Here is an 11,301-nt window from a genome sequence, read left to right as displayed (position 1 = left end):
AACTCAGAAATCCACCTGCCTCTGCCTCCCAAGTGCTGGGATCAAAGGCATGTGCCACCACCGCCCAGGAAGATGTCTTTTCTTATCCAATCCATGCAATCCTTTCTAGCTAGGCTTCTGATGGCTCTATTTGGAATAGGCGGGCCTAGGTTAGGGACTGCCAAGACTCTCACACCGAGTCTGCCCTAGGCCTCCATGGCCAACAAGAGAAAAGCGGGGTGGGAAGCGGTGTAGATGAAGTCTGAGCCCAAACTTTTCACAGGCCTTGTGCTCTGGTAGCATCCCCCAGCACGAGGACCTCCCCGGGGAGCTGGTGGTACGAGAACTCTTCTCCAGTGTCCTACAGGAGATCTGTGACGAGGTGAGTGACCAGGGCCCAGACAGCGTGGAGGGTGTGGGTGAGAGGGGAGAACTGGCTCGAAAGCCACAGCTCTGGGCCAGAGTGAGTCTGCATGAGTCTTGCTGGCGTGGAGGAAGAGCGTGGCGTCAAAGCTGGGCCCATGATTCCTTGATGCTCAGGTTCTTTCCCCTACAGTGGAAACAATGAAAGCTGTCCAGTCTGTACCCTTGTTTGCCGAAAAAGTAATGAGTAAAGAGTCTATTGCTAAATCAGCTTCACTCAGGTAAAAGGGCTTCCCTGGACAATGTGTTCCATGTCTAATCTGTAAAATGAACTTACCCAAAACCTGTATTCTGTGTTATGGGGCACTTGACCAGCAAAACAAAAAAGCCATTGAGGATTGGGGATACACTCACTTTAGCTGGTAGACTGTTTGCCTAGCACAGCGGTTCTCAACCTTCCTAATCCTGGGACCCTTTAATGCAGTTCCTCATGCTGTGGTAACCCCAACTGTAAGATTTTTCATTGCTACTTCATAACTACCATTTTGTTACTGCTATGCATCATAATATAAATATCTGTGTTTTCCAATGGTCTTAGGCAACTCCTGTGAGAAGGTTATTTGACCCCCCTACCCCAAGGGGCCACCACTTACAGGTTGAGAAACACTGGCTTAACATGTACAAGCCTGGGGTTTGTACCATGTGAACGAGGTACTGGGATGTATGCCTGTAACCCCAGCACTCAGGAGGGTAGAGGCAGAAGGATCAGGAATTCAAAGTTATCTTTGCTAAATATTGAGTTTAAGGATAGCTTGGGCTACACAAGGCCCTGTCTCAGCAAAAACAAACAGAAACACCAAACCAAAGCAACCAACCAGGCTACTGAGAAGTCAGCCTGACAGGTAGGACTCCCTGCCACAGGTGAACCTGCCACTGCACACCCTGAGCCAGCCACTGTTGTTGGGCATCGCTTGCAATGAGACCAGCGCGGGCAGAGCCAGTGCAGAGTTCTATGTCCAGTGAGTGGGTTCTCGGACACAGGATCCTGGGTGAGATGGGTAGGGAAGGAGTGGGTTTAAGGCAACTGGAGTTTTGCAGGGGTCCTACAGAAGGTGTGGATATCCTTCAAACCACCCTCGTGTTCTTGTCTAGGTGTAGCCTGACTTCACCGGAGGTCAGGAGTCATTACCTGAGTGGGGGACCTGAGGCCCACGAGTCTACAGGAATCATCTTTGTGGAGACACAGGTGTGGAGTTGGGGCCTTCTAGGTGTCTAGTTATGGGGACAAGGTTATCTAGGTGATGTAGAGGGCTCCCGGGTCTCCCAGAGTTTCCAGAGGCACAAAGCTTGGCTCCTTCCTAAGGGAAAATTTTTGCCCAAGGTCAGGGACAGTTTAAGAGAACTAAGAGGTAGCAACTCCAGGCACAGAGAGTCCCTGTACGAAGGAGGCCTGACGTCTGGGTCTCACTGATTTCCCACAGAGGGTACAGAGACTGCAAGAGACAGAGATGTGGGCACAACTCTGCCCCTCGGCCAAAGGCGCCATCCTCCTCTACAATCGCCATCCACCTCTACAGTCAGGTGCTGGGAAGTCCCACCTGAGTCACCCTAGCGTCCCAGCCCTATCACTGCAGCTCTGAAGACAATAAAAGACTTTATTCTTGCATTCCGTTGGCTTCTGCTGCTTTCCTAGGAGTCTGGAATCCTCTGAGAGAACCCGGGGTGGGTGAGAGGGGCTGAGCACGGTGACAGAAAGGGAACAAGACAGAAAGCCCCATGGTGCGTGTGTCCTCCGCGTGTCCCTCTTGGCTGGGAAATGCGGGTCACGGTGCGGAGAAGGTACCTCCCCGAACCGTGGCTCGCTGCTGAAAGGGATGGGGCGGAGCAGAAGACCTTCCTGGAGGTCAAGCCTGGCCCCCACCCCGCCTCTTCGGCTTGACACCGATACCTTCCAGCCATTCCAATGCTTCCGCTTCGGGGCCCCGGCGTCCTAGGCCAATGAGCGCGTGTGGGCGTGTCTTCTGATGCACATCCTCACCTCGCCCAATAAGCGTGGCCTGAGCGTCTATACCCCCCCAATAAGGGCCCAGGGGTGGGGCCTTCATAGACGCAGGAAATGGCGGCGCCCGAGGAGCCTGTGAGTGGGGTAGGGGCGGGGCTTGGCTGTGTCTCCTCCTTCTCACGCCCCCTAAAGATTAGGGTGAGAAAGGGAGTCCCAAGTGCCGAGCGGGTGGTCCAGACTTGGGAGGGTGGTGCTGGAAGGCACAGGGCACCCGTTGTCCGATTCTTAGTAAAGAGGCCTTCCCCGAATTTGCCTTTGTGGGAAACTGAGGCAGGTTCCTTCCTTCTGCCCCGATCCCCGAAGCCTGGCCCGATTGGGACCCAATGGACTTTTGGGGGCCTCCCTTTCCCAGCTGCCCGCCCGCCGTCGTCATGCCGACCCTGTTGCTCCGGCTGCCCCTGCGTCTATGCCGGCTGTGGCCGTGTAGCCCTCCCATCCGACTTCTCACAGCCGCCACAGGGCAGCGGTGAGTTGAGCCCCAGAATTTGGCCATGTTCAGTGGTTTTCTCTTCAGAGCCCGCCTTGCGTTTTGAGATAGTTGTCTCTGCATTATGTGTGAAGTACCTTTCGAGGTTTGTCCCAGACAACCTTCTCCTTAAATGCTAGACACTTAGTGTCAACAGCTATGAACTGAGCCCCAAGATTAAGTAAGTTAAGTGGCAGATCAGGAAGCTGAGGCTCAGGTCTGCTCTTTCTATAGCTCTGGCATGTTGTCAGGCTTCACTGTGCATACACCGGGAAAGAGATTGAGTATAAACATTTAGATTTCTGGGCTTGAATCTGGATGCTGGTCAGGAGGAATGAAGTGGGGCATGGGAACCTTTGAGATGGAGTTTTCTTATGTGACCCAGGTAAGCCTCCAGATTCAATCTCTGGCATTTCTAGAGTTCAGGCACAGCCCCATGCCTGGCTTGGAAATCCTTCCCCTGGAAACTGGCACTAGATAAGAAGCCAGGACTTTTTTTTTTTTTTTCCCCGTGACAGGGTTTCTCCGTGTAGCCCTGGCTGTCCTGGAACTGACTCTGTAGACCAGGCTGCCCTAGGCTGGCCTCAAACTCTGAAACCCACCTGCCTCTGCCTCCCAAATGCTGGGATTAAAGGCATGTACCACCACCGCCCAGCTTTTTTTTTTTTTTTTTGAGACAAGATCTCATGTAGGCGAGGCTAGCCACAAATTTCCTTGTAGTCAAGGGACCTTGAGTTCTGACTTTGTCTCCACCTCCTAAGTGCTGGGATTACTGGTTGACATCACCTCATATCACAAAACCTGCTGCTTTAAAGAAGTTTTTAGGGGCTAAAGGGATGGATGTCTTAGAGATTAAAAGCACTTGCCACTCTCACAGAGGATCCAGTTTTGATTCCCAGCATTCAATGGTAACTTATGAACACCCTCTTCTGACCTGTTGGAAGCACCAGATGTGCATGTGGTGCACATACATACAAACAGTCATAAACACAAAATAATATAATTAAAAAAAAATCTTTGCTGGGCAGTGGTGGCGCACACCTTTAATCCCAGCACTTGGGAGGCTGAGGCAAGTGGATTTCTGAGTTTGAGGCCAGCCTGGTCTACATAGTGAGTTCCAGGACAGCCAGGGATATACAGAGAAACCCTGTCTCGAAAAACCAAAAAAAAAAAAAGAAGAAGAAGAAGCTTTTTAGCCAAGATGGTGGTACACACCATGCCTTCAGTCCCAGAATTTGGAAGACAAAGGCAAGTGCCCTGAGTTTAAGGCTAGTCTGGTTTACCTAGGGAGCTCCAGGTCTAACAGGTAATAAGACCCTATTTTGTAAAAAAAAAAAAAAAAAAAAAAAAAAAAAAAAAAAAAAAAAAGAAAAAGAAAGAAAGAAGCAGCAGCCTTCTGGGTTTGTCGTGTAGACTAGGACTACACTTTGAAAACGAGATATCCTGACTACCCTTGAAACATCCAAAGGCAATCTGGGGCTAGATGTGTCTTGGGACTAACTTCAGTTCCTAGTAGCTGAATTGAAGGTATGGTTCAGGAGGGTGGCAAGCTTAGGAGGGCCATGGTGCCCTCCGGCCTCCTAAGCCTTTGCCTTTGTGGGTTTGGGCTTTTCTCCACAGGTCTGTCCCTACTAATTACTATGAACTGTTGGGAGTGCATCCTGGTGCCAGTGCTGAAGAGATTAAACGGGCTTTCTTCACCAAGTCAAAAGAGGTATAAGTGCCCCCAGGTGAGGGAGGACAAGGGGACCTGAGCTTGACACAGGGGCACTCTAACTTCCTGGGATAGCTCTGTACCTCTAGCTGGTAGCACCTTCCTTCCACCTGCATGGATAGGAGGTGCTCATCATTCTCTATGATCTAAAGGATCAGGCAAGGCCAGGGCTCTTTCTGACTTATTTATTTTATACACGTGAATATTACTATCACTGTCTTCAGACACACTAGAAGAGGGCACCGGATCCCATGACAGATGGTTGTGAGCCACCATGTGGTTGCTGGAATTGAACTCAGAACCTATGGAAGAGCAGTCCTCGCTCTTAACTGCTGAGCCATCTCTCCAGCCTTCAGTGTGTGTGTGTGGGGGGGGAGGGGGGTTGTCTTTCTGGTTATGTCGGGTTTTTTGTTTTGTTTTGTTTTGTTTTTGTTTGTTTTTGTTTTTTGAGACAAAGTTTCTCTGTGTAGCTTTGGCTGTCCTGGAACTCACTCTGTAGACCAGGCTGGCCTCGAACTCTGAAATCTGCCTGCCTCTGCCTCCCAAGCGCTGGGACTAAAGGTGTAGCTACCACCACCCAGCTGGTTGGTTTTCTTGAATGAGGGGTAAGGAGTCTGTACTTTCTGACTCTGGCCTTTGGGAGGGTCAGCAGACCTGTGAGCAGTCAGTGTCCAGGTAAGGTCTGTGGGAGTGACGTCAGTCTTTATGGGTGGACATCATCAGGAGAGGTCCTAGGGAGGGAGATGGAAAATGAGATAAGGGGTCCCCTGCCTCACCCCAGCTACACCCTGACCGAGATCCTGGGAACCCAGCCCTGCATAGCCGCTTTGTGAAGCTGAACGAGGCGTATCGAGTGCTCAGCCGCGAGGAAAGTCGCCGTAACTATGACCACCAGCTGCATTCAGCCAGTCCTCCAAAGTGTTCAAGGAGCACAGCCGAGCCTAAGTCTACGCAACATTCACACAGGTACGGTACAGCAGCCCTGACTCCAGCTGCCCTTACCCTCAAGTCATTCTGAGAGCCCCGGCTTTCCATTGTCCTTCTTTTGCACCCCAGCAGCTCCTGGGAGTCCCCCAACGCTCAGTACTGGGCCCAGTTTCACAGTGTGAGGCCACAGGGGCCCAAGTCAAGGGAGCAGCAGCACAGACACAACCAGCGGGTACTGGGGTACTGCCTCCTGCTCATGGCCGCAGGCATGGGCCTGCACTATGTCGCCTTCAGGTGCCTCCCCATCCTTCCTGGGATACTGGGTAGAGGGTCAGTTAAGAGTGCTGTGCCAGCCAGCTACTGCAGCCTATGACCTGCATACTTTGTCTCTCTCAAGCTAAGAACTTTGTGAAATCAAGAATTGGAGCCTTGCCTTTCTGGGTAAAGGCAGATGTGCACACAGGGCTAGAGTTGTTTTCTGTTTCTCATAGCTTGAATGTTAGTCTTTGACGCTGCTTGTTGGTGGGGCTGGAGCCATCCAAAACTATACACAAAGAGGGCATGGCCAAAACCCAGGGGCTCTCTCTTATTTAGCAAGTCATAAATGAAGGTTTTGGGGTTTGTTGTTGTTGTTGTTTTCTGAGACAGGGTTTCTTTGTGTAGAACTGGCTGTCCTGGAACTCCCTGTGTAGACCAGGCTGGCCTCACACTCAGATTCACCTGCCTCTACCTCTCAAATGCTGGGATTAAAGATGTGAACCATCACCACCAAGCAAAAGTTCATCCTTGGTAACATATCAAGTTTGAGGCTAGCCTAGGCTACATTAAACTGTGTCTCAATATAGAAAGAAAGAAAGGAAGGAAGGAAGGAAGGAAGGAAGAAAGAAAGAAAGAGGGAGGAAGGACAAGTGCAATGTTACAGAGCAGTCCTTGACAGCTGCCAGGGCCTCACCCCTCATGTCCATGCATGCTGTAATATGAGCTTTCTGCAGCCTGGACACCCAAAGGATGGAGCCCACTGTCCGTACTGTCTAGCAATGGAGATGACCTAAACAGGCCCCTTTCCAATCTTCTGGGAGAGGCACCCTGATTGCAGAGCTGTTTCACCAACCTTCACAGGGCAGCCAGGGACTTAGGGTGCCACCCAGCTCTGGGACTTGGCCCACGTGGTGTCTTTCTTTTCAACTTATCACAGGTGTCTGTTATAGAGAGAGATGTAGTAAAGTTGTGTGAGAGATGCTAGAGCCTGGTCAAGGACCAGGGCTTTCGAGACACCAGAGTTTGGAGACTCAGGGTTAATTGCAATTCCCTCATAGAAAGCTGGAGCAGGTGCATCGCAGCTTCATGGACGAAAAGGATCGGATCATCACAGCCATCTACAATGACACTAGGGCCAGGGCCAGGTCTGTCACTGCTCTGACTTTGCTTCCTGCTTTCAGCACCACCCTCCAGGATCCTGGTCCTGATCCGTCTTTCCTTCCAGGGCCAACAGAGCCAGGATTCAGCAGGAGCGCCAGCAGAGGCATCAGCCTCAGACAGAACCCTCCCTGCCTCCAGAAAGCCCCAGGATCATGCCCCAGGACTCAAGCCCGTGAGAGGCTTACCTAGGTCGGACCTGCACTGGTCCTCTCCTTGCTGCCTGTCCAGGACTACACGTGCAATAAACTCATTTTCAGACTCCTGTCCGATTCGGTCTTTCGGGTCACGCATCTCCTCACCCCTCTCCTCGTGAGGCAGTGACCCCCGGAGCTCGGCCTCCTGGGCCGTGTGTCCCCTTTCCCCTGCAGCGGCGGGAGGGGGCGTTTGGAGGGGACCGGCTCCGCCCCCGCCCCGCCTCCGCCTGTGGCCGGGAGGGGAGCGCGTGTTTAGGTCACATGAGCCTCTTGCCCGCCAGCCCCGGCCAGGCCCCCTGCCACCCGCGCCGTCCCCGCTGCCTGCGGTCCCGGCCACCACCACCGCCACTTACAGGCCGCCTGCCTGTCTTGTTCCTTAGGCCGCCGGTGCGGCGTCGCGTTGCGCTGCCTGCACCCAGGGCTCGGGAGGGGGCCGCGGAGGAGCCGCCCCCCGCGCCCGGCGCCGGGTCCCCGGGCCCGCGCCATGGGGCTCTGGCTGCCGCCGCCCCCCGCGCCGCCGGGCTAGGGCGATGCAGGCGCCCCCGGCGCTCGCCCCCCGCGGGCACCATGAGCCCCCTGCTCCGTCGTCTGCTGCTTGTTGCGCTGCTGCAGCTGGCCCGCACCCAGGTACGTGCGTCCCTGACATCCCGCTCGCTCGCCCGCGGTGCCCTCTCAAGGTTGGCGGAAGTGGGGAGGCGCCCGCTACCTCTGCGGAGGGGATCCGCCGTTCAGACTGGGAATATCCCTGAAGAGGTGCCCCTCGGCACAGGCCCGCTAGTCCTAGCCCTTGCCCCGGGGGCCACTCCCCCACCTCACCCCATCCCCTGGGCGGTTGTAGGGCGGAGCTGCCTCAGTGCCCTCCGAACCTCGTTTGTCTCCCACTATCCCGGCTCCTGACCTAAAACAAGCCCAGCTCTAAGGTTTGGGGTTTAGTACCATTCCCAGAGTATGCCTGATGGAGCTCGGGCCAGGGAAAGTACCAGATGGCTGAGTGTTCAAGAAAAATTAGAACCGAGGTCCTGGGAACAGAACAATCTGGAACGATGTCAGAAAGGTGCAGAAGCCTGACTCAAGGCTGGAGCCCTTACATAGCCACAGGGCCAGCCCTTTTAGAGTGCATCTTGGGCCCAGGTATCTTCTTTCCCACAGGCCCCTGTGTCCCAGTTTGATGGCCCCAGCCACCAGAAGAAAGGTAATAATAGTTAACAATAACTTGACACCAGCCAGTACTAAGAGGGGTTAGCACATGTTCTGATTTCTCGTGTGATCCCAACTCCTTTGGGAGATGCCATTTCACAGAGGAAGAAACTGAGGCAGAGGGCCTAATCATTTCTTGAGAAACAAGACAGAGAAAGACAAGTTTAAAGGATGGTTGGGGTGGTGGTGACAGGGTATCAGAGAGGCTACATGCTCAAAGGGGCTACAGGAGACCTGACAGGAATCCATCTACCCACAGTGGTGTCATGGATAGATGTTTATGCACGTGCCACATGCCAGCCCAGGGAGGTGGTGGTGCCTCTGAGCTTGGAGCCCATGGGCAATGTGGTCAAACAACTAGTACCCAGCTGTGTGACTGTGCAGCGCTGTGGTGGCTGCTGTCCTGACGATGGCCTGGAATGTGTGCCCATTGGGCAACACCAAGTCCGAATGCAGGTACCAGGGCCTGTGGGTCAGGCATGTGGATGGGATAGTGATGTCCTGGGGGCTGGGTCAACCCAGGGATGGGCAGGCACGCAGGAGGCGGGAGATTCCGTCGTTCTTTCTCTGTCTTTCTACGCACCCCCCCCCCCCCCCCCCCCCCCCCCCCCCCCCCCCCCCCCCCCCCCCGCTCCACCTCCCCTCACTGTCTCATTCTCCTGAGCACAGATTCTCATGATCCAGTACCCGAGCAGTCAGCTGGAGGAGATGTCCCTGGAAGAACACAGCCAATGTGAATGCAGGTGCCAGTCGCATCCACCTCCCAAGTTCACAAAGTGTAGCATGGGGTATCAGGCATGGGCCGTGCCTTAGTAGGGACCAGGTGACTGAGTGTAGAGCCAGAGAGAAGTAGGCATGGATCCTGGGGCAAGAGTGGGAGGCTTGGGTCTCTTTAATATCTCTCTGTCTCTCTCTCTCTCTCTCTCTCTCTCTCATTTTTCAGACCCAAAAAAAAGGAGAGTGCTGTGAAGCCAGACAGGTGAGTTCCTGGGATTCTTGGTGCTGGTCCAGGAGAGAGCTCACGGGTGGGTTAGGGGATGCAGAAGTGAGCCAGGAGGCTGCAGCCCCTCTGCCTTCTCCTCTCACCTGACTCCCTTCCCTTTTACACTCCCCAAACCCACGCACCCTAGCTCCTGGGAAGACTCTCCCCACCCCAGACGTGTTGCTTCTCCTCCTAGGGTTGCCATACCCCACCACCGTCCCCAGCCCCGCTCTGTTCCGGGCTGGGACTCTGCCCCAGGAGCATCCTCCCCAGCTGACATCATCCATCCCACTCCAGCCCCAGGACCCTCTGCCCACCCTGCACCCAGCGCCGTCAGCGCCCTGACCCCCGGACCTGCCGCTGCCGCTGCAGACGCCGCCGCTTCCTCCTTTGCCAAGGGCGGGGCTTAGAGCTCAACCCAGACACCTGCAGGTGAGGAGTCTGTGGGGGTGGCGCTTGTGTGGGAAGGCGGCAAGGTTGTGTCCTGGAGATGGTCCAGATGAGCCTGCCAGTGGCAGTGGCGGAAAGACCAGGGAAGGAGGAGACAGCTGCATGTGTTCAGTTATTGACTGTGCATCTGCTGGCAACCAGATCATCAAAAACTCAGCTCAAGACAAGATGTGCAAATCAGAGGGTGGGAGAGCTGACGCCACTCTCAGTAGAGGATGCTCAGCTCTGTGATAGGGGCACCGATCTAAGCTAAGCAATCAGCCGTCTCCTGGAGTGGAACTAAAGCTTTATGTGGTGGATACTTGCTCCATTCTACAGGCTCTGAGAGAGCAAAGATGTATGAGAACCCCATATGCCTCTGCCTGGAGTGCTTAAGTAGCTCTTTGGTGCTCCATAGTGAGGCCAGGGGATGATTTATGGGCCAGGCCCTGGAGGTTTCCAGAGAGTATCAGAATAAAATGGGGATCAAGAGGGCTGGGACTAGAGGTGGTACAATAGGGGAAGCTTGGCACTCAGTTGGAGGCAGGAAGATCAGAAGTTCAAGGTCCTTCTCAGCTACAGAGAGAATGTGAAGCCAGCTTGGGCTATATGGAACCTCGATTCAAAAGCAAAAACCCACAGAAGCCAAGGCATAGCTGCTGCCTTTGGAATGGTGGTGCACACCTGTAAACAAACCCAGCACTCAGGAGGCTGAGGTAGGGGCATATGATTTTGAGAACAGTCTGGGCTGTGGAGCAAAGTGGTGTCAACAAACAATAAAAATAAAGAGGAGCTGGGGATGTAGCTTAGTGGGTAGAGCGCTTACCTAGCATCCAGGAAACCTTCAGTTAGATCTTCACTGAATGGAACAGCATGGTAGCACTCAGAAGTTCAAGGTCATTCCTTGGTGGCATAGTGAGTTTGGCTCATATGAGTAAATAGAGGCTGGAGGTACAGCTCAGTGGTGAAGAGCACATTCTGCCCTTGCAGAGGATCCAAGTTTAGTTTCTGGCACCCACATGTGGCTCATATCATTCATAACTCTAGTTTCAGGATATCCAATGCCTTCTTCCGGCTTCTGCAGAGACCCCAGGCATACATGCAGTGCATATACATGCAACCTACATGCATGCTTATACTTAATATAAAAGATGTCACTAGTAAATAGATAAATAAATGGGGGCTTGACTGGTAAAGTAGCTACTATTCAAGCATGAAGACTGGGTAGGAGCAATGCGTTGTGACCCAGTATTGGGAGAGCAGGCGGGGACAAAAGGAACCCTGGAGTTTGGTGGCCAGCCATCGAAGCAGCATCAGTTAGCTTCACATATAGTTGACTCGGGTCTCAAAAGATAAAAGGTGGAGAGGTGCAGAGAGCTGGATCACAGTGGCTGCTGGCCCTACAGAAGCCTGAGCATAGATCCCAGAACACGCTTGGCTGAGGGCTGCAATGCCAGATGCAGTGATCAGACGCCCTTGTCAGGCACATGTGCTTACACAGTCACACACACACACACACACACACACACACACACACACACACACACCTAAATAAAAATAGCAAAACAA

The 11,301-nt window shown here is 53.6% G+C and overlaps 3 protein-coding genes across 10 annotated transcripts in view; all 3 read left to right on the top strand.

The window, feature by feature from the left end:
- Positions 1-2,008, top strand: part of Nudt22 (nudix hydrolase 22) — a 3,303-nt gene extending 1,295 nt beyond the window's left edge. Inside the window, exons 3-6 of the mRNA XM_031389501.1 lie at positions 263-361; positions 1,264-1,361; positions 1,495-1,588; positions 1,824-2,008. Of these exons, the coding sequence (XP_031245361.1) occupies positions 263-361; positions 1,264-1,361; positions 1,495-1,588; positions 1,824-1,982 (450 nt within the window). The 3' untranslated portion in view covers positions 1,983-2,008. The remainder of the gene's footprint in view (positions 1-262; positions 362-1,263; positions 1,362-1,494; positions 1,589-1,823) is intronic.
- A 343-nt stretch (positions 2,009-2,351) lies between these two features.
- Positions 2,352-7,192, top strand: Dnajc4 (DnaJ heat shock protein family (Hsp40) member C4). Of its 7 annotated transcripts, none has more exons than XM_031389503.1 (7): positions 2,354-2,479; positions 2,757-2,870; positions 4,491-4,584; positions 5,366-5,550; positions 5,644-5,805; positions 6,832-6,914; positions 6,995-7,188. In XM_031389503.1, the coding sequence occupies exons 1-7, from the start codon at positions 2,367-2,369 to the stop codon at positions 7,117-7,119; spliced, it is 876 nt and encodes a 291-aa protein (XP_031245363.1). In that variant the 5' UTR covers positions 2,354-2,366; the 3' UTR covers positions 7,120-7,188. The 7 variants fall into 7 exon arrangements, with proteins under 7 accessions (XP_031245366.1, XP_031245363.1, XP_031245365.1 ...); XM_031389505.1 differs by having other exon boundaries at positions 6,828-6,914; XM_031389502.1 differs by having other exon boundaries at positions 5,641-5,805.
- Positions 7,193-7,290: 98 nt separating this feature from the next.
- The window catches only part of Vegfb (vascular endothelial growth factor B), a 5,008-nt gene continuing 997 nt past the window's right edge, over positions 7,291-11,301 (top strand). The window contains exons 1-6 of one of the 2 annotated variants that reach the window (XM_031389500.1): positions 7,291-7,751; positions 8,274-8,316; positions 8,581-8,777; positions 8,991-9,064; positions 9,265-9,300; positions 9,601-9,735. In XM_031389500.1, coding sequence (XP_031245360.1) covers positions 7,386-7,751; positions 8,274-8,316; positions 8,581-8,777; positions 8,991-9,064; positions 9,265-9,300; positions 9,601-9,735 — 851 coding nt within the window. In that variant the 5' untranslated portion in view covers positions 7,291-7,385. Of the gene's footprint in view, positions 7,752-8,273; positions 8,317-8,580; positions 8,778-8,990; positions 9,065-9,264; positions 9,301-9,499; positions 9,736-11,301 lie in introns of both variants that reach the window. The other variant, XM_031389499.1, reaches the window with a different exon arrangement.

This window comes from Mastomys coucha, unplaced genomic scaffold (genome assembly GCF_008632895.1).
Source record: "Mastomys coucha isolate ucsf_1 unplaced genomic scaffold, UCSF_Mcou_1 pScaffold21, whole genome shotgun sequence".
In the NCBI taxonomy this organism is placed as follows: Eukaryota; Metazoa; Chordata; class Mammalia; order Rodentia; family Muridae; genus Mastomys; species Mastomys coucha.
The sequence above is the reverse complement of the archived record's forward strand: the minus strand, read 5'-3'. Positions and strand labels throughout refer to the sequence as shown.

What these genes read in the sequence shown, in the direction of transcription:
- Dnajc4 (XM_031389502.1), top strand. Translation starts at nt 2,367, where the DNA reads ATGCACATCCTCACCTCGCCCAATAAGCGTGGCCTGAGCGTCTATACC. An exon ending in ACAGCCGCCACAGGGCAGCG is followed by an intron (nt 2,871 to 4,490) that starts GTGAGTTGAGCC and finishes TTTTCTCCACAG; the next exon opens with GTCTGTCCCTACTAATTACT. An exon ending in CTGCACTATGTCGCCTTCAG is followed by an intron (nt 5,806 to 6,831) that starts GTGCCTCCCCAT and finishes CCTCATAGAAAG; the next exon opens with CTGGAGCAGGTGCATCGCAG.